General features: G+C 36.6%; 1 protein-coding gene across 6 annotated transcripts in view; it reads right to left on the bottom strand.

Annotated features, from left to right (window-relative positions):
• RYR2 (ryanodine receptor 2) overlaps nt 1–25,547 on the bottom strand; it is a 784,705-nt gene that overhangs the window by 300,116 nt on the left and 459,042 nt on the right. For all 6 annotated transcript variants that reach the window (XM_064383634.1, XM_064383629.1, XM_064383631.1 and 3 more), the window contains 2 exons: nt 17,818–17,901; nt 546–705 (listed from right to left, as the gene is read on the bottom strand). In XM_064383634.1, the coding sequence (XP_064239704.1) occupies nt 546–705; nt 17,818–17,901 (244 nt within the window). The remainder of the gene's footprint in view (nt 1–545; nt 706–17,817; nt 17,902–25,547) is intronic.

Below are 25,547 nucleotides of genomic sequence, written 5' to 3'. Positions count from 1 at the left end.
ACTGACGTTTACAGTCTTTATCCCTCTTGGTATTACCTTGCCTGCCTTGCGTGGAATGAACTGTAATTTGAAGTCAGCTGCCCTACCAAGGTTGTTATGTATATATATGTAATATATCCTCAAATCTCCATTCTGAAAACCAAATAAAAAGATTGAATTCTGAAATTTATCTGGCCCCAGGGGTTGTGAATAAGGAATTGTGCACCCGTTTTAGTATCATTTTATCCCAATCTTCTTACATTTCAAAAGTTTCTCCTAAAATACAGTCTCACAGAGAGAAATACCATAAAACCATATTATAAGTCACTGACACAGTATTATTCATAGTGTGCCTAATATGTGTTCATGATCACAGCCAGAGCTAAGGTCATATAATTTCCTGAGTCTAGCACTAAAGAAGTGTTTTAATCCAAATATACACTATACGTGATCTATATGATATGAGTTTTAAAACAGTCATTGTTTAATCCTTCAGGTTACAAATTACGCTAATTCCCACTTAAGTGAGTCTCAGAGCACATGCCGTGGAGCTAATCCCCAGCTACCTGTTGGATGCCGTAAGTCCAGCCCTGCCGGATTCGATCCCGGGCCCACACGTTGTGCGCGTTTTCTGCCAACTTGTCAACCATTGCTTCTTGAGATGGGGTGAGTTTTATAAAGCTCAGGTCCATAGGGGCAGGCTTGTATCCGCTTGTCAGCTGGTAACTACGAATCAAAGACAAAGAAATTGGTATACAATTGGCCTTTTCACCTGTAAACATCATTTTACAGCCCTACCTCACGGCAGTTGTTCCATAAACCACAGTGGTAACCACTGGTGAAGTACTGGACCGGAAGCCTGGGTTCCTTCCACTTTAGCTATAACTGATCAGATGGAAAAGCCATATAATCTTTGTGTTTTCATTTTTACATCAATAAGACAGAAATGGGATGACATACCTGTCCCTTAAAGATGAAAAGGACCTGTCATTGTTTGTGTTCCTAATAGCTGAGGCTTCTGTATAGTCTAAATAAAAATATTGGTTACTTATTAAAATATTTTAGAGATTTTCTGTGAAGTCTTCATTTTTCTTCAACTGTTAAATGTTAGATTAATGTAATATTTATATCATAAATCATTATGTCCTTTCAGATATTTCTTATTCTACAGGGAAATTTAAATGTATTCGTAATTTATTTCCTTATTGTCACTGACAGTTACATTTTTTAGGAAGCCTTTAAATAAGGTAGAGACTACAAAGTAAAGAAAACCTCAGCTATATAATCATCCAAAATACAATTGCATTTTATTTCCCTAGAGTTCAAGGATCTCTTAGCAGAAAGATCCTTCTACATTCTAGGCTGGAGAGAGAAGGTACTATAATAATAAAACAGGTATAAGTTTTAATCGTTGGAAGAAATACAAAGTTGAAAATATTAACTTTTCAACCCACACATATAAGGGCAAGAGTACTGCCCTGCTCCACACACGTAGCGTTTCATTTTATTTAACCACTGAGATTGGCACAAAGCCTATTTTATAACTGCTTTCCTTTCATTCTTCTGTCACTGTTGTAGTCCCCATTACTGACTATACCTTGAGGTCAGGGTCTGTTTCTGATTCATTTTTCTAACTGCCGTTATCCTTAAAACAGTTCCCAGCAGATAACAGTCTTTTGATATGTAGTTGTTGAAAGAATTAATTTTTATTTACCAAATTAATATAGACATACCTGTATCTTCAACTCAAGAACATTCACTAGGTAATTATGCTAAGCTACAAAATTAATTACTAAAACATGAGAAAATGCTCTTAAAAATAAATGTGAGAAAAGGCCAGGTGCAGTGGCTCACATCTGTAATCCCAACACTTTGGGAGGCCAACGTTGGCAGATCACATGAGGCCAGGAGTTCAAGACCAGCCTGGCCAACATGGTGAAACCCAGTGTCTACTAAAAATACAAAGATTAGCCGGGCATGGTGGTAGGTGCCTGTAATCCCAGCTATTCGAGAGGCTGAAGCAGGAGAATCTCTTAAATGCAGGAGGTGGAGATTCCAGTGAGCAGAGATTGCAGTGAGCCATGATCATGTCACTGCTCTCCAGCCTGGGTGACAGAGCAAGACTCCATCTCGGAATAAATAAATAAATAAAAATAAACATGAGAAAATGCTCTTGAAAATAAACTATAAATTCTCTTAAAAATAAACTACTACTCTGGGCTATGACTGGCATCATTACAAGGCAAGCTCCTTGAAAGCAGGGAGTAGGGAGTTAGCCCATTTTATTCACAGTGACCCTCCAACACCTAGACTAGTGACCAATACATGGTAGGCATTCAGTAAAAATCTGTTGAATGAATCAATATGTGACAGCAATAAATAACTTTTTAAAGGTTGAATAAACCTGGCTTTAGCTTAATTACTTCTTTTTTATTATAAAACATCCCATATATTATAAGCAATTTAACTAAAGGCTGGGCACGGTGGCTCACACCTGTAATCCCAGCACTTTGGGAGGTCAAGGCAGGTGGACTGCTTGAGGCCAGGAGGTCAAGACCAGTCTGGCCAGTACGGCAAAACCCCATCTCTACTAAAAAATACAAAAAAAATTAGCTGGGCATGGTGGTGCACACCTGTAATCCCAGCTACTTGGGAGGATGAGGCAGGAGAATCGCCTGAACCTGGGAGGTAGAGATTCCAGTAAGTTAAGACTGTGCCACTGCACTCCAGCCTGGGTGACAGAGCAAGACTCTGTCGTTAAAGAAAAAAAAAAAAAAAAAAAAGCATTTAATCTATCTGTAGACAAAAAAAGAGTAATTTTTCTGTAGACAAAAGCTTTACAAATGTTTTCTCTTGAGTAGATCAGATTATCACAATTAGAGCAAATTACTGGTGTATGTCATTCAATTTACATTCATATAAGTTAAATTTATGGACATTAGATTTTGTTCCATTTTAAATAAAAACTCTGTATGTATGGGCAATTAACCATAGCTTCTGTTTTTTCATAAAGAAGCCACATGAAAATTTTTTTAACGACTCATATAAATCATTGTATTTGACAGATTTCTGACATTTAAATAGAAAAAACCTATAAACTGTAATCATAGCTAAAGATATAAGTTCTTATTAGGAAAGTATTTTCTTTTTCTTTTGAATATATAGATATAATTATGTACTTAAATAAAAAAACCAAAAACAGAAATTGTACATATTTTGGTTATATATATATTTTTACATTTTTGGTTTTTATTTTTGTTATTTTTTGAGACGGGGTCTCACTTTTTTGCCCAGGCTGATCTTCAACACCTGGTCTCAAGCAATCCTCCTGCCTCAGTCTCCCAGATTGCTGGGGTTACAGGCATGAGCCACCACTCCTGGCCTGGAATTTTTTTTTTTTTTCCAAGAGAAAGCTCCCAGTACATTTCAAATGCACAAATAGGTAATCAAGCTACCATAGTCTAATTTCCAAGTTTAACAGTTGCTGGAGGCAGCCTCAGGATACATGATGAATAGCCCAGTCTTTGTACTTCCTTACTACCCCCTCAACTACTTCTCACTCCCCACAACTGGCCCATAGTCACCCAGCAAAAGGCAGCATACAAGCTCTCACTTTCCAACAGCCTTGATCCCATCTAGCAGCCATGGAGGCCACACAGATGAAGTTTCGATATTCACCTGCGAATTACTGATTAGAGCCATTGCCACCCTAATGAGGGATATATGCATTCCCAAAGAGCAGTGATCCTTTCCGGAAACCAATTTTTAATGGTAGACTTTCTTGCAATATCTCCTGGAATGAGGAAGTACTTTTGAAAGGTGGAAGGTGGGAAGGAGGTCCTTCCAAATAAAAACTTACAGACAAGTTCTACTAATGTGTGAAGCTGGCTAATATTGACATAATCATTCATCTTTATTTTCTAAGTTTTCTTCTTCCCATACAGATTTCTTCTAGAATAGCTTTAATCTGTGATCTCAATGAAAACTTATGGAGATGCATTTGCATCTGTTTAATTAGCCCAATAATTTCTTCACATTCATTTTCATATGTAAATTATAACTTATTTTACTTTCGTCTCTCTATACCCTTGTACAAGAAAGGATTTGAAGCTTAGAATTGTTTTTTTAAACGGCTAATAATCCCATCAAAATTATACTCTCATTTCACCTGAACCTTTTTATTTCCACCTATTTTAAACAACAAATCACTTGTACAGTAAAAATAAATATGAATATCTATGAAATTCATGGACTTTAACCAATGATAATGGATAAAACTATTGACATCATCGTTTCACCAATATGAATTAATGGTAACAGCAATAATTTAAAAAACTATTTTTCTGTTTGTAGTACATTCTGACAAAGGAACTAAGAACTAAATCATTATATCAAAATGAGATATATTTAAAAGTAAATAAATGCACTTTGACAAACAATGTCCATTTCACCTTATTAACACAATTTAGTTAGGTTCACATTGACAACCAACTGCTAATATGAATTATTATCTTCCTGTGGTTAAAAATAAACAAAGCGTTTTGAATCAAATGTAATTGACATGAATCACAAGCTCAATGGTTTCAAGTAAAATTTCAGATTGATTTCTAAAATGTTAAACTAAATAAAGGAAAAAAATAGTAAAATAACTCTTGGAAAGTAAAATTTTATAGCCACCAAAATGGAAAAAAGTAGCATTATTATTACATTAATACAAAAAACGTAGAGCTCATGTTAAGATGTCTCTGTATTACATTCTACTTTCTCAAACATCATGAGAAACTTGTGCCAGAATCAGCCAACAGACTTCTCTCTCCTCCTATTTATTGAATAGGTGTATGTAGCTTTTACCCACTTACTTTAATGTGCAGATTCTCTGTGTCATCAATCACCCTACACAATTAGCGTATGAGGAATTTATACGAAGTTAAACAAATGATTCAATATGCTCACTTTACAAAGTATCAAAATAGTTATTAGTGCTTAGTTTTATGTTGGCAACTCTGTAATTTAATAAAATATAATAAAAAAGAACAAAACAACATTGAGAGTAATAAAACACTTAACAGTCTAGGCTTCACTTTCCTGATAGTAAAATTTCTTTTTAAAATACCTCTGAAAACAAAACCAAACAACAAAAATCCTGGCAAATTCTTAATTCCATTTGTATCCAATCACCAAAGATATAAACAAGAAATTGACAGTGCCTGGCTCCACTGAGGAACTGTCAGGTTAAATTGCAGCTCAGTTTTGTGCTACATTCCCATCTGACCCACATTTTTGCTAAGCAGGTATTCCAGATGAGTCTTTAAAACTAAGCGCTCAGTGTAATATTATTAAAGGGCCAATTAATGTGATTTAACAAAAACAAGGCAGAATACCAAAAACAGCACCAAGCCTTTTTTTTTTGTTTTTTTTTTAAAGCTACCCCCACCTCCCAAGGTTACTTGTTTAATATAAATCAAGTTAAATGAAGCTCGGAAATCATTATATTGTGAAAGATGTACCATAAACATGTAAAGACTACATCCAAGTTCAGGGAATGTCAGCTGTAAATTTCAAAGCCAAATCAGCCCTTCAAGTACCTTGGAACAATGGAAATCTCAGATGACCGCACACCAGAGACATGAAGAGCAAGTTTTGCTGAAAGCACATCTACTAGAAATGAATACGAGCCTGACATTTTCACAGAAAGGGTATAGAGAATATTCAGAATCATTCTCCAGAAAACAAATTCAGAAGGATTAATTTCAATGTAGAAATTAAAGGGAAAAAACAAGGGTTCTATTTCTTCTACTTTTTAACTTTTTTTGTTTTTAAATAAAAATGTGTAATATGAAAATGTGCCCTACCCGCCAACCCCAAACAACTCCTTTTTTACTTGAAGGCCTTCCTCTACCCCTCAGCTCCTTTGAAACAAGACCAAGAAGTATCCACTGCTCTCAGGAAGGAGGCATTTCAAGAGAGAGAGGGGAGAAAAAGCTATACTTGGCATTTGGATTTTAAAATGTCTTTGAAAATTCAATGCAGAGATAAAGATCTTTATAGCAGGGCCCTATGATATTAAAATCTCTGCTTTTGAATACCAAAGGAACAAAGCCCTTATGCTTTAGGACAGAAAAGAACAGATAAAGAACCCAGGGCCTCCAGTCTAAGATAGGCTGAAAATTCCAGAGCCTAGAGTGGGGAAGAGTCAGAGGAAACAAGTTCTCCCCACCCTTCTGCCCATGTGAGGACCGGATAGATCCCAGAGCCAAAGTGAGCTTCTATCTTGCTTCCCAGATTGTACTCAGCCAAATGGCCAGGTCCCATAATTTCACAGATCCAAACCCGTGAACAGTACAGACATGGTGACAAACTAATTTCAGGCTGATAGGGCTGTGGCAACCCTTCCTTCTCCCTCCACCGATAAGCTGCAATCTCCAAGCAGCCAGAGAGAGCGTTTTTAGGTTTGCAGCACTCCTAATGAGGCCTGGATGAGGCACAAGAAGGAACTGACTTACAGAGGTGAGGAGGGCACCCAATGTGAACTCAATACCAAATCGGTCCAGAATACATACATCCCAGAAAACGCCAGCAGAGGTGAATGAAGACAATTCAGTCGATGACAGCAAACTCAGATGAGAATGGACAAGGACTGAACGTCTCCTCCCTATCAGGTGAGTGCCCAGAACATAAGCAGCCCTGGGAGTAAGACAGGGATAAACCGTGTGTTCAATTTCACCGTCAAATATTCATTCAGCAGTAGAATGCTTTCGAGTGCTATTCTAGGAACTAATAATACATTATTGAATATTACAGACAAAAATGTGGGCCGGGCATGGTGGATCAGGCGTGTAATCCCAGCACTTTGGGAGACCGAGGTGGGCAGATCACGAGGTCAGGAGATAGAGACCATCCTGGCCAACATGGTGAAACTGTCTCTATTAAAAATACAAAAATTTAGCTGGGTGTAACGGCACATGCCTGTAGTCCCAGCTACTCGGGAAGATGAGGCAGGAGAATCACTTGAACATCGGAGGCGGAGGTTGCAGTGAACCGAGATCCTGTCACTGCACACCAGCCTGGGTGACAAAGCTAGACTTCATCTCAAAAAAAAAAAAAATCTCTTTATAGAAATTACATTCCAATGGAGAATCAAGCACTAAACCAAATTAAGAGTAATATAATTCTATGTTAGAAGATTTAAATGCTATGAAGAAAAATAAGGTAGGAAAGGGGGCTAGGAGGAAGTACATTTTTAAATAGGGTACAATTTTAAAGAAGTTGAGGAAGAACGCTTGAGAAGATATCATTGGAATTAAGACCTAAAGGTGAGACTAGATACAGAAAATATTGATTTAATTACATTTGCCCTAAACAAACTAGAATTAATTTACCACTATCAGGCTGCATTCTGGCTACAAGGCCCATTGGATTTAAATCCTAAATTAAGCCCAATCAGAGAAAATGAAGAACACTGCACACTGGTGCATTTTAAAATTTGTGGTCTGTAAAATATACCCACTACACATAAAGACAGTATATAAGGGTTTTATTTTTCTTCATAATTACAGTGCCTCATCTTTACAGAAAAATCCAACTGTATTTCTAAACCATTTTTCACTTAGGTAAATATTTACAAAAACTAAATTTTGTACATGTGCTTATGTCTATATAAACAGTATACATATGGGTACACATTCAGTATCTAATGCATTCATTTCAGAAAGTCATTTTAAATGTACACACACACACACACACACACACACACATCAAGCGTATCATTCTCAGCCTTTTATCTGCCCTACTATGTCTGAGAGATATCATACCATTTCCTATCTCATGCAGTAGCTTCACAGCATTAGGGGTAAGGCCGTGTTGGGAAGAGCAGAAAACCTAGCAGTAGTTTTAGAGACCTCTCAGATGATTGTAATACGCTTTTTAAAAATTTTTTTATTTTGAGACGGAGTTTCGCTCTCGTTGCCCAGGCTGGAGTGCAATGGTGCGATCTCAGCTCACTGCAACCTCCACCTCCAAGGCTCAAGTGATTCTCTCACCTCAGCCTCCCAAGTAGCTGGGATTACAGGTGCCCGCCATCACGTCCAGTTAAGCTTTTGTATTTTAGTAGAGACGGGGGTTTCACCATGGTGGCCAGGCTGGTCTCGAACCCCTGACCTCAGGTGATTCAACTATCTCAGCCTCCGAAAGTGCTGGGACTCAAGCAGCCTTTGATTTGCTGTGTTTTCTGTTGATTTAGTAACAGATAAGTGCTAAATGAAAGTTTAAATAAATGCCGTCGATATTCAGACAGAATTTTATTTTCATTTAAATCTACAGCTTTTGGAACAATCTCAAACGCTTAATTAGGCATATGAGATATTGAGGACCACAAGCTCTTGGAGTGAATGGATTCCTTTTCAGTTGTACATTTCTTTATTCATATAGTAACTCTAGGCTCATCAAACTATGCAGTGTGTCAAGAGTTTAGCAACAATCAATGAGGGAAGATGTGTGAAATTAAGAATAGATGACAGTGTGTTGTACTCTTTACTGTTTGCTTGTTTATTTTGCGAAGAAGAAAGGAGACTCAGGAAGAAAGAGACAAAAACTACAATGAATCATCCATTCTTCAAAAATTCTTAAGAATTTTCAGTTAAATTATGTCTCAGAAATTGGTTGTTTTTAAAATTATTTTTATTTTAAATTCTGGGGTACATGTGCAGGATGTACACAAAAACTGGCTATTTTTAAAAAATTTTATTTATTTATTTTTTCTTTTTTTTTGAGACGGAGTTTCGCTCTTGTTACCCAGGCTGGAGTGTAATGGCGCGATCTCGGCTCACTGCAACCTCCGCCTCCTGGGTTCAGGCAATTCTCCTGCCTCAGCCTCCTGAGTAGCTGGGATTACAGGCACGCGCCACCATGCCCATCTAATTTTTTTTTGTATTTTTAGTAGAGACGGGGTTTCACCATGTTGACCAGGATGGTCTCGATCTCTTGACCTCGTGATCCACCCGCCTCGGCCTCCCAAAGTGCTGGGATTACAGGCTTGAGCCACCGCGCCCGGCCCCTAAAAAATTTTATTTTTATTAAGTTTCAGGGTACATGAGCAGGATGTGCAGGTTACGTAGGTACACGTGTGCCATGGTGGTTTACTGCACCTATCAACCCATTAACTAGGTATTAAACACAGCACACATTATTAGCTCTTTTTCCTAACGCTCTCCCTCCCACCACATCACCCTCTGCAGGCCCCATGGCGTGTTGTTCCCCTCTTTGTGTCCATGTGTTTTCATTGTTCAGCTCCTACTCATAAGTGAGAACATGAGGTGTTTGGTTTTCTGTTCCTGCATTAGTTTACTGAGGATAATGACTTCCAGCTCCACTGGCTGCACAGTATAAAAATTGGCTATTTTTAATAGGGAATATAGCATCCAATTCCATCTGATATACGGAACTTGACTGATTATCAAAATGTCTCTAAAATATATGCAAAAGAGACAGCAGTAGAAATATTCTGGGCTGTGGAAATGTTATTATGCTATGATACTGCTCATTCACAGACCATAGCCCAAGGGTTGTATGTAGCAATCGACCATATTTCTAATAGTTACACAAAAGCAACTTAAAATGCATAGGCGTATCATATGAAACCTTGGCACTCAGGAAATACGTGCTTTCAGCAAAGGAAAGTGAGAGTCAAACTTAGAAATGACAGAGGTAAACCTGGTAGGAGACAATACTAGTTCTTATCAAGATTTTAACCAAAAGTTACTCTTCTTGTGAACATTATATTTTGCTTAAATAATGTATTTTAAGAAAAGCTAAGAGAATTTCTAATCTACTTTTATCAGTGTATCTAGGTTGTATCTAGGTTATATGGCCTGTGCATCCATACAGAATGTTCAGAAGAATGTAAATCAGTCGGGCATGGTGGTTCACGCCTGTAATCCCAGCACTTTGGGAGGCCAAGGCGAGTGGATCACCTGAGGTCAGGAGTTCAAGACCAGCCTGGCAAACATGGTGAAACCCTGTCTCTAAACAAAATAAAACAAAAAAAGAAGAATGTGAATCATCCACTAGGCTATGTCTATGTCTTTGTCTCCCTAATCCAGTCAGTATTTAAGTCCCTTGGAAGGTAGAATTCAAGACACCAGGACGAGGGTGGAAATAAGAAATCTTGCTCTTAGGCCGGGCGCAGTGGCTCATGCCTGTAATCCCTGCACTTTGGGAGGCCGAGGCAGGTGGATCACAAGGCCAAGAGTTCAAGATCAGTCTGGCCAAGTTGGTGAAACCCCATCTCTACTAAAAATACAAAAATTAGCTGGGCATGATGGCAGGTACCTGTAATCCCAGCTACTCGGGGGATGAGGCAGAAAATTGCTTGAACCCAGGAGACAGAGGCTGTGGTGAGCCGAGAACGCGCCACTGCACTCCAGCCTGGGAGTCAGTGCAAGATGACATCTCAAAAAAAAAAACAAAAACAAAAACAAAAAAAAGAACTATTACTCTTAATCATCACCTATCTCCTTTAAAATTCATCCCCTCTGGTTTCTTCCCACTATTTACACAAACATGCTCATGTGTCTCCTATGCTTTATTAAAAAAAACTCTGGGTGTGTATGTGTATGTGTGTATCAGAGTCTCACTCTGTCACCCAGGCTGGAGTACAGTGGTGTGATCTCGGCTCACTGCAACCTCCGCCTCTCAGATTCAAGCAATTCTCCTGCCTCAGCCTCTCGAGTAACTGGAATTACAGATGTGTGCCACCACAGCCAGTTAATTTTTGTATTTTTAGTAGAGATGGGGTTTTACCATGTTGGTCAGGCTGGTCTTCCTGACCACAACTGATCTGCCTGCCTCGGCCTCTCAGAGTGCTGGGATTACAGGTGTGAGCCACCACGCCCGGCCAAAAAAACTTTAATCACGATTTCCTTCTGAAATGAATACCATCTTCACTGAACTTCTTAAAGACTGGTTATATCTACGGTTATATCTACTATCTATCTCCTCTTTCCCACTAACATTTTTTTTAGTTGATTAAAACCTGGATTCAGTTATCAATCACCTCTTTGTTATTACTATGAAAATTTTCAGGCCTATGCAAAAGTATCAAAAAGTACGAATACACTTGAAGATCTCCTTCTGTTACCATCTCAACTCCAATCCCCTCCTTATCCCCAGAGAGAATTATTACTCTGAATTTGCAATTGATTGTTCCTAGACATGATTTTTATACTGTTCTTCCATATATCTGACTCTATGAATTATCTGTAGAATTGTAGTTTATGTTCTTAAACTTCAAATGGTATTACACTGTACCACCTTTTCAGTAACAAGCTTTTTTTCTGGCTCTAAGTAGTATTTTTGAAATTTGTCCATTGACTCTATCTAGCTATAGTTAATTCATTTTCACTGCTCTATAGTATGTCGTTATATAAATCTATAAAAACTATATTTATATTCTTAAGGGATTGATGGGAATTTGATGGAAATTTAAACTGTTTCCAATTCAGTGCCATTATAATCTATGCTCCAATGAATATTCCTTTCAGGTTTGTTTTGCATGAGTACAAAAGTTTCTCTAAAGTTTATGTCTGGAAGAGGACTAGGTCACCTTCAACTTTATAAGGTTTATAAGATTAGGCTAAATTAATCTGCATAGTAGTTGTGCTAATTTACATAGTCTTCCATTTTTTCTCACCCGGTGGGGGTGAAATAGCTTTTCATTGTGATTTGAATTTACATTTCCTTGATTATTACTGAAGTTGAGCATCTTTCATATGCTTATTTGATATGCAGGTTTTCTCTTTAATGAATTATGTTCATATCCTTTGCTCATTTTTCTATTTGGGCATCTTTTTATTAATTTTTAGGAGTTCTTGATATTGTTCTGCAAGTCTTAACAGCTGCTTTTGATGCACAGATTTGTTTTAGTAAGTGCATATTTCAGATTAGAGGACATAAAAAATAAATAACATCAAGTGTAGAAGCACAATTAGAAAGAAATACAGCAAGGTTAAGGAGATGGTCAAGGGTCCTATTATTGTTAGAAATAATTCTGTAAACTCTCCTATGCAATAATATTACCTGTTATTGATGACAATTTTGTTTTTTTCCTTTCTAAGCCTCATGAGTTTTTTCTTGTCTCATTGCATTGGCATATTGAATACATCAATATTGCCTCATTCCTGAACCTTAAAGGAAAAATTGGGGGTTTACCTTATAGATTATTGGTTTCTGTTGGCCTTTGTTAGGTTAAAAGATTCTCTCAGATTATTGCCTTCTAAGAGTATATATGCTTATAAATAAAAAATCTTATGAATTATTTACTTCTAAACATATTGGGAGGGTCATATGAATTTTCTTCTTTATTAGGCATGAATTTAATAGATACATTTTCTAATGTTAACTTATCTTTTCACTACTAGAATAAACTCAGCTTGGTCATATTATACTTTGTTAATACACTACTGAGTTGTTTAACAGTACATTATTTAGCACTTTCACATCTATGCTTATAACAATGGATTATAATTCCCCCTTTTCATACTGTCTTGATCTGATATGAAAGTCCTATCATCAAAAAATAAACTGAGATTATCTGTATTCGTAGAACTCAATAGAAAAGGTGTTTGGGACATGTGTGTGTGTGTGTGTGTGTGTGTGTTTGATTCAATTCCTTTAATAGTTATAATTCTATTTACATTTTCTTTCTTATTGGATCAGTTTTTATATTATTCTACACAATTGTCCATACTTTTACCTTTGGATAGTTGCTTTGATGTACATTTATTACACTTTTCAAAATATTCCTAAGATTGCTAACAAATTTTTTTTCTTTTTCCTTTGTCAATCTTTTCAGTGTCTTCTCCCCTGCTTAGTAGGTTTTTAAAACAAGCTCTTGGTATCATTGGTGTTTATATTTCATGCCACCCCCTCCAAATTCACTAGTATTGCTCTTATTATAATTTATTTTCTTTTACTTTCTCCAAGTAATACTTTATATAATGCAATCCATATGTTTTATTATGAAATATTTTCCTTTTCCATTATTATGTTGTAAAATTTCCATGACAGAGAAATTTAAAAGCTATTGTACAGCATGGTTAATATAGTTAAAAATGATGTATTATATATTGAACATTGCTAAGAGAGTAGATTTTAAGTGTTCTCACAAAAAAAAATTACGTGAGCTAATAAATATGTTAATTGGCTCGATTTAGCCATTTCACAACAGTTACATATTCAGAATATCATGCTGCATACCATAAATGTATGCAATTTGTATTCATGAACCTAAAAAATAAACAAAATAAAAATATTAATTTTTTTAAATTGGTCTTGATTTATCCTCTTAGAAGATTATAAAGCCATGAAAAAAGGAAAGGTTTATTAGCAAGATCAAAAAATATGAGTTATCTTTTTAAATCAGAAATAAACAAAGGCAGAGTGGTAAATAAGTAAATAAGTTTCCAGGTGATATGCTTGATCGATAGCCTATTTAGAAGTACATATATTTTTTTGAGACAGAGTCTCACTCTGTCACCCAGGCTGGAGTGCAGTGGCACCATCTTGGCTTACTGCAACCTCCGCCTCCTGGGTTCAAGCTATTCTCTTCCTCAGCCTCCCGAGTAGCTGGGATTACCAGTGCCTGCCCCCACGCCCAGATAATTTTTACATTTTTAGTAGAGACGGGTTTTCATCATGTTGGCTAAGCTGGTCTTGAACTCCTGACCTTGCGATCCACTCACCTCGGCCTTCCAAAATGCTGGGATTAAAGGCGTGAGCCACCGTGCCTGGCCTACAAGTATATTTTTGATGTCTAAATGTATCCTGATTTGTTATGATTTTTTGTTATTGTTTGTGATTCAGTGGATATGATCTTTATGATATCAGTGTCTCATGTCCTAAACGATATTAAACTTTATAAATGTTTCATGCATGCAGCTTTCTATATATGTCAACCTTTTAATTGGCATGTGTTTATATTTTTATTAATCTTTGTTAATATTTATCTGTTATACATATCAGTTTCTGAGAGTTGTCTTGGCTCTATCACTGATTGTATATTTGTCTATTTCTTTTTGAAAATCTACTACTATTTTTCTTTATTGATTTTTGAAGCTGTTTTACTTGGTGTACACATGAGTAGTATTATAGCATGATGCTTGTTTTCCTGATCCTCCATCTAGTGACCTTCTTTCCTTATTATTAATTTTGCTTTAAGGGCAATTTTGTTTTATGCAGAAACTGATAAAATAAACATCAGTTTCATTTTGAGCAGTGTTGCCTGGTATATCATTTTCTCATTATTTTCAACTTTTCCATGTTCTAAAGTTCTTGATGTACCTCCTATACGGGTATACCATGTTATCTTTTTGAATCCAATCTAACAATTTCTGTTATGCATATGGAGAATTTAATCCATTTACATTTGTTATGACTAATGGTATATCTCAATTTATAGCTGTCATCACATTTTTATTTTTAGAAATCATTATAAAATAACTACAAAAGTATATGCTTCAAAGCATTATAATAAAATTAACTTCATTAATCCATCACCAAGTGGATAATTAGAACATTACTGACAACATTATATCTATCTGTGTGCTCCTCCCCACCTTACATCTCTGCCTATATTCTGTACCAAAGATAATTACTATCTAGAATTGTAATTTAATTGACTTTAAAAAATCAGTCCTTATCAAAGTATATATCTCTAAAAGATGTATTTAGTTTATATTTTTTAGTTTTACTTATTATTGAGCCTCAAAGATGGTGTTACCTTATAGGATATGTTTTTTACACCCTTATTATTTTTTAGGTTCATCTATGTTGTCATTTATGTTTCCTTGATTTTATTATTAGACTATATCCAACTTGACTCATTTTCTTATTGAAGAATATTCCTCCTACCTCCTATAACTTTCCCCTTATTTTTTTGCTGTTCCAAATAATGTTGCTATGAACAATAGTTTGCCTGTTTGTTGGTGCGAATTGTCTGTAGGGTATATCTCTAGGAGTGGAACTGCTGGGGAGCGAGATGTCTAAGTGTTTAATTTCACACAGTGATGCCAAATTGCTTGCACAATGGTTGTTAAAAAAATCCCCATTTTAGGCTTGTGCTGATCTGCATACATATGAATACCTGTTATTATGAAGATTTCTGTCAATAGAGAAAGAATAAAATTGTTATCTAAAGGCAAATTTAGAAATAGGATATAGACTGTCAGCAGGTGCCAAGTATAATTTTCATTTAAGGGCCTCAGCTTTTCCATATCTTTACCTACTCTCAAATAATTGCTGTGTTGCATTGTGACAGCAACACAAGGAATAAGCATTAATAAATACTGAAGACAGAGGACATTAGTTCCTCAATGAGACAAACTTATTTTTAATCCCTGTGCCCTATCTATCTTTCTAACAATCTATCATCTACCTCTCTTAAAGTTAGAAATTAAAATTGAGATGACTATCATGAGGACAGGTATTAACCCATTTGTTTCAACAACAAAAGAAAACCAGACATTTTTGACAAAAGGTAACTCTGTTTAGCTGATTGTTTTGATGGTGAAAACTGCCTTTATCAATTAGATTTTATAACAGATAGATTCTATATATGAAATAAGTTGAATTGTACCCCAAATACATACATACACATGCTCACACCCTCACACATACACATACATAGTATTTGATACAAACAATTGATTAAATGCATTATGCTGTCAAAGATAATGTGAAATTAGCATTTCTACTTTTTTATCCTTCTAAGTAAAAGAATAGCAGGTATAATTACTAGTTTGTTGATTTTTTGGTTTTTGGTTTTGTTTTGTTTTAGCCTTAATAGTGCCTTTTTCGGATACTTTCCAAAAAAACCTGAGAGTGAACAACTTTAATGAGAGGATAATGAATTCTTTTGCAAATTAGGTAGATTCCAGTTTTTTGCTTTCAAGAAACTGAACAAGGGCATAATTAAGCTGTCACCCTGAAAAATCATTAAATATGATTTTTCATAATAAACAATTATGATTTTTGGTTCACTTAACTCAATGATCTTAATAACAAAACTTATTTATGTGAACAAAGAATGCAACCAATCTCCCAACTTGTCTCTATCAATAAATATTATTTGTACATGGATACATAAGTGGATAAAGAATAGCTAAATCCATCTTACTATGAGCTATTTCCTATAAAAATTTTATTTTTTATGAATTTTTATTAAAAATTAATGTATATTATTTTGAGCACCTGTGTACTAAAATAATATGATAACTCGGGAGGAAAATTTTACCCTATGATTATGATCACACATAACAAAAACAATTAAAAATTCAATTTAGATACATATCTTAGTTATAATGTAGGATAGAGTACTCAAAGACTGCCAAGCATAAAATATTGATTATTAGCATAATATACAAGAGAAATAGTTTGGAAATACAGTTCAAAAAGAAAAATGAAATAATGTAAAATTCTCTATTATCAACAACATTTTTATGTCATTTTTAAACGGATGATGGCAGATATCTAAACACTGTGGTCTGCTCTCATAAGATACACTTGAAGTTTATGAAAAAGTGTCATTTTGAAAGGTAAGTATGTAAAATGTATCATAAAATCACATCTTTTGGAACTATTTAAATTTTCAAAGAAAAATATTAGAACCTAAAAGTGTGCAAGGTAACAATGCAGTTCTTATAAACTCAATTATGGAGCACTTGAACAAAAATGTTCACAGACTGCTGAACTAGAAGACTTGCTTAAATCTTCATTTGCACAGCAAAAACACAATCTCTACTTGGATTTTATGTTTTTCTGGGGTAACATGAGGCCTGGGGTGACTGATGGAGATTATGGGGTTGCTACTTTGATTGTTATCTCGATGCTATTATTTAATACATTTACAGGTCTGCTATTGACAAGTCTGGTGTTTCAGAAAAGTAGCTTGAATACTTAAGTTTAAATAAATAAGAAAGTAATATGAAACAGCTACCATTTAAGTAAGTATTATTAATGCCCATTGGCAGATGAGAAAGGTGAGGTCTTAAGTTAAACAGGATCGTAGACTTAGGTCATAGAACAGCAGGCCAAACCAGTTCCACAGCATATATCTACCTCAATTTTCTCATCTTAAAATGTGGAAGATAATACTGACTTCATAATTATTCCTCAAATATATTTTCATTGTAAAAGTAAATAAAATTATAAAGATTTCTGGGCAGAAAGTAGAAAGCTATATGTAATCATTCAGAAATATAGATATCTCTGTTCACATACAAACATACTGGGAAAATAACACAATTTTTATAATCAACTTCCAAATATATTCTGAGCTTTGTTTCATCACTCAGCAATGTGATAGAAACTATTATCTCACCAGATACTTAATGCAACCCCTAGGGTAATTCAGCTAGTTAAAATTTCTGAATCAGAATTTTTTTTTTGTTTCTTTGAGATGGAGTCTTACTCTGTTGCCCAGACTGGAGTGCAGTGGCACGATCTCGACTCACTGCAGCCTCTGCCTCCCAAGTCCAAGAAATTCTTCTGCCTCAGCCTCCCGAGTAGCTGGGACTACAGGCACGTGCCACCACGCCCAGCTAATTTTTGTATTTTTAATGGAGATGGGGTTTCACCATGTTGGCCAGGCTGGTCTCAAACTCCTGACCCCAGGTGATCAGCCTGCCTTGGCCTCCCAAAGTGCTGGGATTACAAGCATAATCCACCATGCCCAGCCTTGAATCTGAATTTTAAAGCTTCAGTATAAGCAAGGCATCTGTGTGTCCATCAAGAGTTATTTGGTTGAACTAAACTCTGCATTTAATGTTGCCTAGTCATTCAACTTACTTCTTGGGGAGCTTCATTTTTTTCACCTTTTCTTCAGCATGTTCATCTGATATACCCACATGACATCCTAATGCCAACAAAGTCCTGGAAAACAAAACCAAACATAAGTGTGGTCGTTCCCTCTCTCTGTCCAGAGCAACCCAACACGACAGCAGTGGCAATGAAGTATAACCTTGAAAGCACAGCAGAAGCTGTGTTTTTAAAGTGAAAATAAACATTTATTGATTTGCTAATTTTCACTTCTGAGTAAGGGACAAGACACTGCAAACTGAAATGACACAAAAAGGAATACACTAAAAGTAAGTCCCTCCAACCTCTTCTCGTAGTTCTGTTTCCTTCCTCTAAAGGCATCAATTGTTACCAATTCTTCGATATCTTACTGGAGAGTCTATGTACATACTAAAGCAGGTATATGTTGGGGTGTGTGTGTGTGTGTGTGTGTGTGTGTGTGTGTGTGTGGTGTGTGTGTTTGATATTGTTTTACCTTGTATACAAATGGGTATATACAAGACACATTTTGAGAGAATTTATCTTTAGTACCCATGGCACTGAGTGGTTTCTCCTGCCTTGACAGAGTAAGAAATAATGGCATAATATTTTGAGATTACAGAATTTCTAAAGTCTGGTCAGTTCCAGTAAGAATGTGGGAATTATCTAAAACCCATAATGCTTATCTAAAACCCATAATACTTATCCCTATAATATTTTAATAATGTATGGATAGATAGGTTGATAGTATATATATATATATGTATGTATGTATTTCCATATAGACAGGTATCTATATGGACAGGTATAAGCTTAACCATATAGACAGACATATATAAGCTTATACATGTGGATATCTACCTATCCATCTATACACACACAATTATCAGTTAAATTTTATTATATATGAAAAATTAAAATAACCCCATGAAATTATCTTTCTAGTGTTAAATTGCAAAACTGTGGATAGACCAAGAGAAGGTATAAAATAAGCTAAATAAAGAATGTGCACGTTGAAATGGGATTGGTCAGCAATAGAATAGAAAACAGACTCACAGGAACAAACATGGATTATACTTATTCAAACACTATCCAGAGAACAGGAAGATTTTACCAGCATCCTCCAATCCTTTATTTAGTCATTCAATAAATACCTATTGAATGGTATCTAGTGGCAGGCCCTGTGCTACAGACAATAGGCAATTATGATAGTAACTTAAGTGCAATGAGATAATCATAAGGCTAGGAAAGTATCAAAGAGGGATGTCCAATCCAGCTCGGAGAGAACTCAAGATTGGTCATAATATTAGGATTTATCATAAACTCAGGCAATTAAACCTTTGAGCACATGTCCACCAAGTAATCATCTGATTATAATGTGTCTTCCCAAGCTGATGTGTAAAAATGAATATTTTGGGTTATAAGGCAGCTATTATCACTGCAAATTAGTACCTCAGTGTTACATGCCATGAATGTAGTTAATGTGAGTCCAGATGAGAGACAAAGTCACATGGTGTGCTGACATCAAAAGCAGGCCTGAGCCATAGAAAATTTAATTAGTTAATGTCATCCTTAAGGGTTTCTGAGAGAGCCACTGTTTTATGCCAACAATACTATAATCTTTTCATAACTTATTCAGCCTCATAATCTTCTTCCCAGTGCAAACTACCTAGAAAAGTATGAATTCAACTCACATGGAGAGTGAACAGAATAGACCATATGTGCATAAAGATGTAAGTCCATAAATATTTACTGAGTTACCACCAAAGCGAAGGTATTCTGTAGTACACTAGTCCCCCCTTATCCATGGCTGATATGTTCCAGGACCCCCAGAGGATGCCGGAAACCACAGAGAGTACCAAACCCTATACTTTTCCCTATCCATCATACTATGATGCAAACTAAAATTTTACATGTAAATTAGACACTGTAAGGGATTTTAAAAAGTAACTAATTGAAAATAGAATGATCATAACAATATATTGGTCACAATTTCACAGACAGAATTATTGCTTTTGTAGATCTTAGCAACTTCACTATACAGTATTTTTTTTTTTTTTGAGATGGAGTTTTGCTCTTGTTGCCCAGGCTGGAGTGCAATGGCACGATCTCGGCTCACTGCAACCTCCGCCTCCCAAGTTCAAGCTATTCTCCTGCCTCAGCCTCCCAGGTAGCTGGGATTACAGACATGCTCCACCATACCCAGCTAATTTTATATTTTTTGTAAAGACGAGATTTCTCCAAGTTGGTAAGGCTGGTCTCAAACTCCCGACCTTGGGTCATCCACCCACCTCGGCCTCCCAAAGTGTGGGGATTATAGGCGTGAGCCACCACGCCCAGTAGTATACAGTATTTTTCTTCCCTTATTGAGAATATTCACCTTTTCACTTAAAAGAACCACTTTATGGCTTCTCTTTGACATATTCAAATTGCCAGCATCATTAATTTTGTGCTTTGGGACCATTATTAAGTAAAATAAGGGTTACTTGAACGAAAGCACTACAATGACATGACAGTCGGTCTAATAACCAAGATGGTTACTAAGTGACTAACAGGTGGGCAGCCTATCCAGTATGCACCAGAGAGACAAAGAGATGATTCACAACCTGGGCAGGAAAAAGTAGCAGGGTGTGAGATTTCATCACACTGCTCAGAATGGCAGGCAATCTAAAAACTTAGGCGTTGGGCCGGGCGCAGTGGCTCACGTCTGTTATCCCAGCACTTTGGGAGGCCGAGGCGGGTGAATCACGAGGTCAAGAGATCGAGACCGTCCTGGTCAACATGGTGAAACCCTGTCTCTACTAAAAATACAAAAATTAGCTGGGCGTGGTGGCGCGTGCCTGTAATCCCAGCTACTCCAGAGGCTGAGGCAGGAGAATTGCCTGAACCCAGGAGGCAGAGGTTGCGGTGAGCCGAGATCGCGCCATTGCACTCCAGCCTGGGTAACAAGAGTGAAACTCCGTCTCAAAAAAGAAAAAAAAAAAAAAAAAAAAAAAACTTATGCTTTGTTTATTTCCAAAATTTTCCATTGGATATTTTCAGGAGGACTACTGCACATGTTTCTGTTGACAGTGTTTACAGTCTGATAGGAGAAAAGACGATGAGTGAAGAATTATAATAAAACCAAGTAGGGTTCCAAGTTTTAAAAAGTTACATGTTTTAAAAGCGTCTTTAAGATATTCCAAGAAGGATCATTGAAAATTTCAAAGGTGAAGGTACGTGGGAATGAAGGGTAAGGAGATGAGGAGGCAAATATTCCAGGCTGGTGAACAACACAGACAACCTACAGAAGCAGAAGATTGTGGGTATGTGTGGCAGGGGCAGAGAAGAGCTGACTGGAGTATAAGGTCTGACCACGAACTCTAGGTTAACGGTAAAAAGAAATACTGGGGCAAGTTTGGGGTGCACTATATGCTTCATAAATATTTATCATTATGTGTGATGGCTAATTTTATGTATCAACTTGGCTGAGGCACAGTGCCAACATATTTAGTCAAACATTATTCCAGATGTTTCTGTGAAACCATTTTTGAATGAGGTTAACATTGGTACACTTTAAGTTCATATGGAACCAAAAAAGATCCCAAATAGCCAAAGCAATCCTAAGCAAAAAGAACAAATCCAGAGGCATCACATTGCCTGACTTATATATAAGGATATAGTAATTATAACAGCATGGTAATGGTACAAAATTAGACACATAGAACAATAGAATGGAATACAAAACCCAGAAATAAAGTCACACACCTACAATCAACTGATCATTGACAAAGTTAACAAAAATAAACAATGGAGAAAGGACAACCTCTTCAATAAATGGTGCTAGAAAAAATGACTATCCATATGCAGAAGAATGAAATTGTACCTCTATCTCTCACCATGTACAAAAATTAACTCAAGATAAATTAAAGATGTAAATGTAAGACCCAGAAGAAAACCTAGGAGAAAAAACTCTTCTGGACATTGGCCTAGGCGGAGTTTATGATGAAGATCCCAAAAGCAAATGCATCAAAAACAAAAATAGACAAATGCAACTTAATTAAACTAAAAAGCATCTGCACAGCAAAAGAATATATAAAGTAAATAGAAAACCTACACAATAGGAGAAAAGATCTGCAAATTATACCCCCCAAAAAGACTAATATCCAGAATCCACACAGAACTTAAACTCAAGAAGAAGAAAACAAACAACTGATACTTTGGCAAATTAAAGCACCACATTTAACTTAAAAGCAATGAAAAGCCATTAAGGGATTTTTATTTTATTTTATTTTATTTATTTTTTTTGAGATACAGTCTCACTGTGTCACCAGACTGAAGTGCAGTGGCAACTCACTGCAACCTCTGCCTCCTGGATTCAACCGATTCTCCTGCCTTGGCCTCCCAAGCAGCTGGGATTAGCAGCACCAACCCTGATGACTGGTTAATTTTTGTAATTTTAGTAGAGGCAGGGTTTCACATTGTTGGCCAGGCTGGTCTTGAACTCCTGACCTCAGATGATCCGCCTCCTCCCAAAGTGCTGAAATTATAGGCGTGAGCTACCGTGGCCCCATTAAGGGATTTTAAATAGAAAGACTGACATGGTTGCCTTAACGTTTGAAAAAGTAGATAGAGGTGCTGTTGCAGTCTGGTTGCTGGTACTCCTGTTGAGGATGGCTGGGTTGAGGTTCATCAGGGATACCAGTCTGGAGTTTTCTTTTATGGTTGTGTCTTTGTCTGGTTTTGGTACCAAGGTGATACTGGCTTCATAGATTGGTTAGGGAGAATTCCCTCCTCCTTTATATTTTTTGGCAAAGTTTCAGAAGGATTGGTATTAGTTCTTTGTTTGTTAAGTATAATTCATCTGTAAATCCATCTGATCCTGGGCTTTTCATTGTCGGGACACTTTTTATTACTGATTCAATCTTTTTTTTTTTTTTCCAAAGTCTCACTCTGTTGCCTGGTCTGGAGTGCAGTGGCACAATTCCGGCTCACTGCAACCTCCACCCCCAAGGTTCAAGCAATTCTCCTGCCTCAGCCTCCTAAGTAGCTTGGATTAGTGGTGTACGCCACCATACCCAGATAATTTTTGTATTTTAAGTAGATTTGGGGTTTCACCATGTTGGCCAGGCTGGTCTGAAACTTCTGACCTCAACTGACCAACCTGCCTCGGCCTCCCAAAGTGCTGGATTACAGGAATGCGCCACCATGCCTGGCCATCGATTCAATTTTTCTACTTGTTATTACTCTGTTCAGGTTTTCAGTTTCTTCCCGGTTCAGTCTTGGGAGGGAGGCTGCATGTGTTCAGGAATTAAGTGGGTTTTATACCAGGAACACAAGGATGGTTCAACATATGCAAATCAATAAACGTGATACATCGTATAAACAGAACCAACAACAAACACCATATGAGCATCTCAGTAGATGCAGAAAAAACATTTGATGAAATTCAGCATCACTTCATAATAAGAACTCTCAATAAACAAATGATAAAAGGAACATACCTCAAAATAATAAAGACAATATACAACAAATCCACAGCTAACATCATGCTGAATGGGGAAAGTTGAAAGCACTCCCTCTAAGAACCGGAACAAAACAAGGAGGTTTACTTTCACCACTCCTACTCATTACAGTACTGGAAGACTAGCCAGAGCAATTAGGCAGTGGAAAGAAAGAAATGGCATCTAAACTGGAAAAGATTAAGTCTAATTATCCTTATTTGCTGACGATTTGATCTTAATGTCAAACAAAACCTAAAGACACCACAAAAGACTCTTATTTGATAAATGAATTCAGTAAAGTTGTAGTATACAAAATCAATGTACAAAAATTGGTAGCATACCTACAGACCAATAACAATCTAGCTAAGAAATCAAGAAGGCAATCCTATTTACAGTATCCACATAAAAATTAAAATATATTTAACTGAGGAGATAAAAGATCTCTACAAGGGAAACTACAAAACACTGATGAAAGAAATTATAGATGATGCAAACAAACAGAAAAACATCCCATGATCATGAATCCAAAGAATTAATATTATTAAAATGATACTGCCCAAAGCAATCCACAAATTCAATGCAACGCCTATCAAAATACCAGTGTAAGCCGGGTACAGTGGCTCACACCTGCAATCTCCATGTCTACTCAAAAATACACAAAAGGCCGGGCGCGGTGGCTCACGCCTGTAATCCCAGCACTTTGGGAGGCCGAGGTGGGTAGATCATGAAGTCAAGAGATTGAAACCGTCCTGGTCAACATGGTGAAACCCCGTGTCTACTAAAAATATAAAAAATTAGCTGGGCATGGTGGTGCATGCCTGTAATCCCAGCTACTCGGGAGGCTGAGGTAGGAGAATTGCCTGAACCCAGGAGGCGGAGGTTCCGGTGAGCCAAGATTGCGCCATTGCACTCCAGCCTGGGTAACAAGAGCGAAACTCCGTCTCAAAAAACAAACAAACAAACAAACAAACAAAAAACACAAAATTAGCCAAGGGTGGTGGTGGGTGCCTGTAATCCCAGCTACTTGGGAGGCTGAGGCAGGAGAATTGCTTGAACCCACCAGGTGGATGTTGCAGTGAGCCGAGATGGCACCATTGTACTCCAGCCCAGGGAACGGTGCAAGACTCTTTCAAAAAAAAAAACCAATGTCATTTTATCATTTTTCACAGAATTAGGGGAAAACAATCCTAAAATCCTGAGGGGGAAAAAAAGAAGGCATCATATTACCTGACTTCAAATTCTATTATAAGGCTATAGTAACCAACACAGCATGGTACTGGTATAAAAACAAATAGATCAATGGAACAGAATAGAGAACCCTGAAATAAAGCTACATATTCACAGCCATATTTGTTGGCTTTCACAAAGCCAACAAGAACATACATTTGAGAAAGAATACACTCTTCAATAAATGTTGCTGGGAAAACCAGGTGACTACATGCACAAGAGTAAAACTGGACCCCTATCTCTCACCACATACAAAAATCAACATACAAGAATCACATACAAGAATGGTTAAGACTTAAACAAAGACTCAAAATTATAAAACATACTAGAAGAAAACCTAGAGAACCCTCTTCTGAACATTGGTCTAGGCAAAGAATTTATGACTAAGACCTGAAAAACTCAGGCAACAAAAACAGAAATAGACAAACAGGACCTGTTAAAACTAATAAGCTTCTGCACAGTGAAAGAAAGAATCAACAGAGTGAAGAGATTACCTGCAGAATGCAAGAAAATATTTGCAAACACTTCATCTGACATCAAATTACTCATTCACCAAGAATATGCAAGAAACAAACAATTCAACAACAAGAAAAACATCAAATAGTCTCACTAAAAAGTGGGCAAAAGACATGAATAGACATTTTTCAAAACAAGACATACAAATGGCTAACAGATATATGAGAAAATGCTGAACATCACTAATCATCAGAGAAATGCACACTAAAACCACAATGAGATATCATCCTACACCAGTCAGAATGGCTATCATTAAAAACAAAACAAAAAAACAGATGTTGGTGAGGATGCAGAGAAAAGAGAGCTCTTATGCACTATTGGTGGGAAAGTAGATTAGTGCAGTCTCTATAAAAAAACAGTATAGAAATTTAGCAAGGAACTAAAAATAAGACTACCATTCAACCCAGCAATCCTACTATTAGACATCTACCCAAAGGAAAATGATTTATATATCAAAAATACACCCGCACTTGTATTTTTATTGTGGCACTATTCACATCAGCAAAGAACCTAAGT

Source organism: Aotus nancymaae, unplaced genomic scaffold (assembly GCF_030222135.1).
Source record: "Aotus nancymaae isolate 86718 unplaced genomic scaffold, 86718_ANA_hifiasm-v0.15.2.pri h1tg000032l_0, whole genome shotgun sequence".
NCBI classification, from domain to species: Eukaryota; Metazoa; Chordata; class Mammalia; order Primates; family Aotidae; genus Aotus; species Aotus nancymaae.
This window is presented reverse-complemented; position numbering and strand designations above follow the sequence as displayed.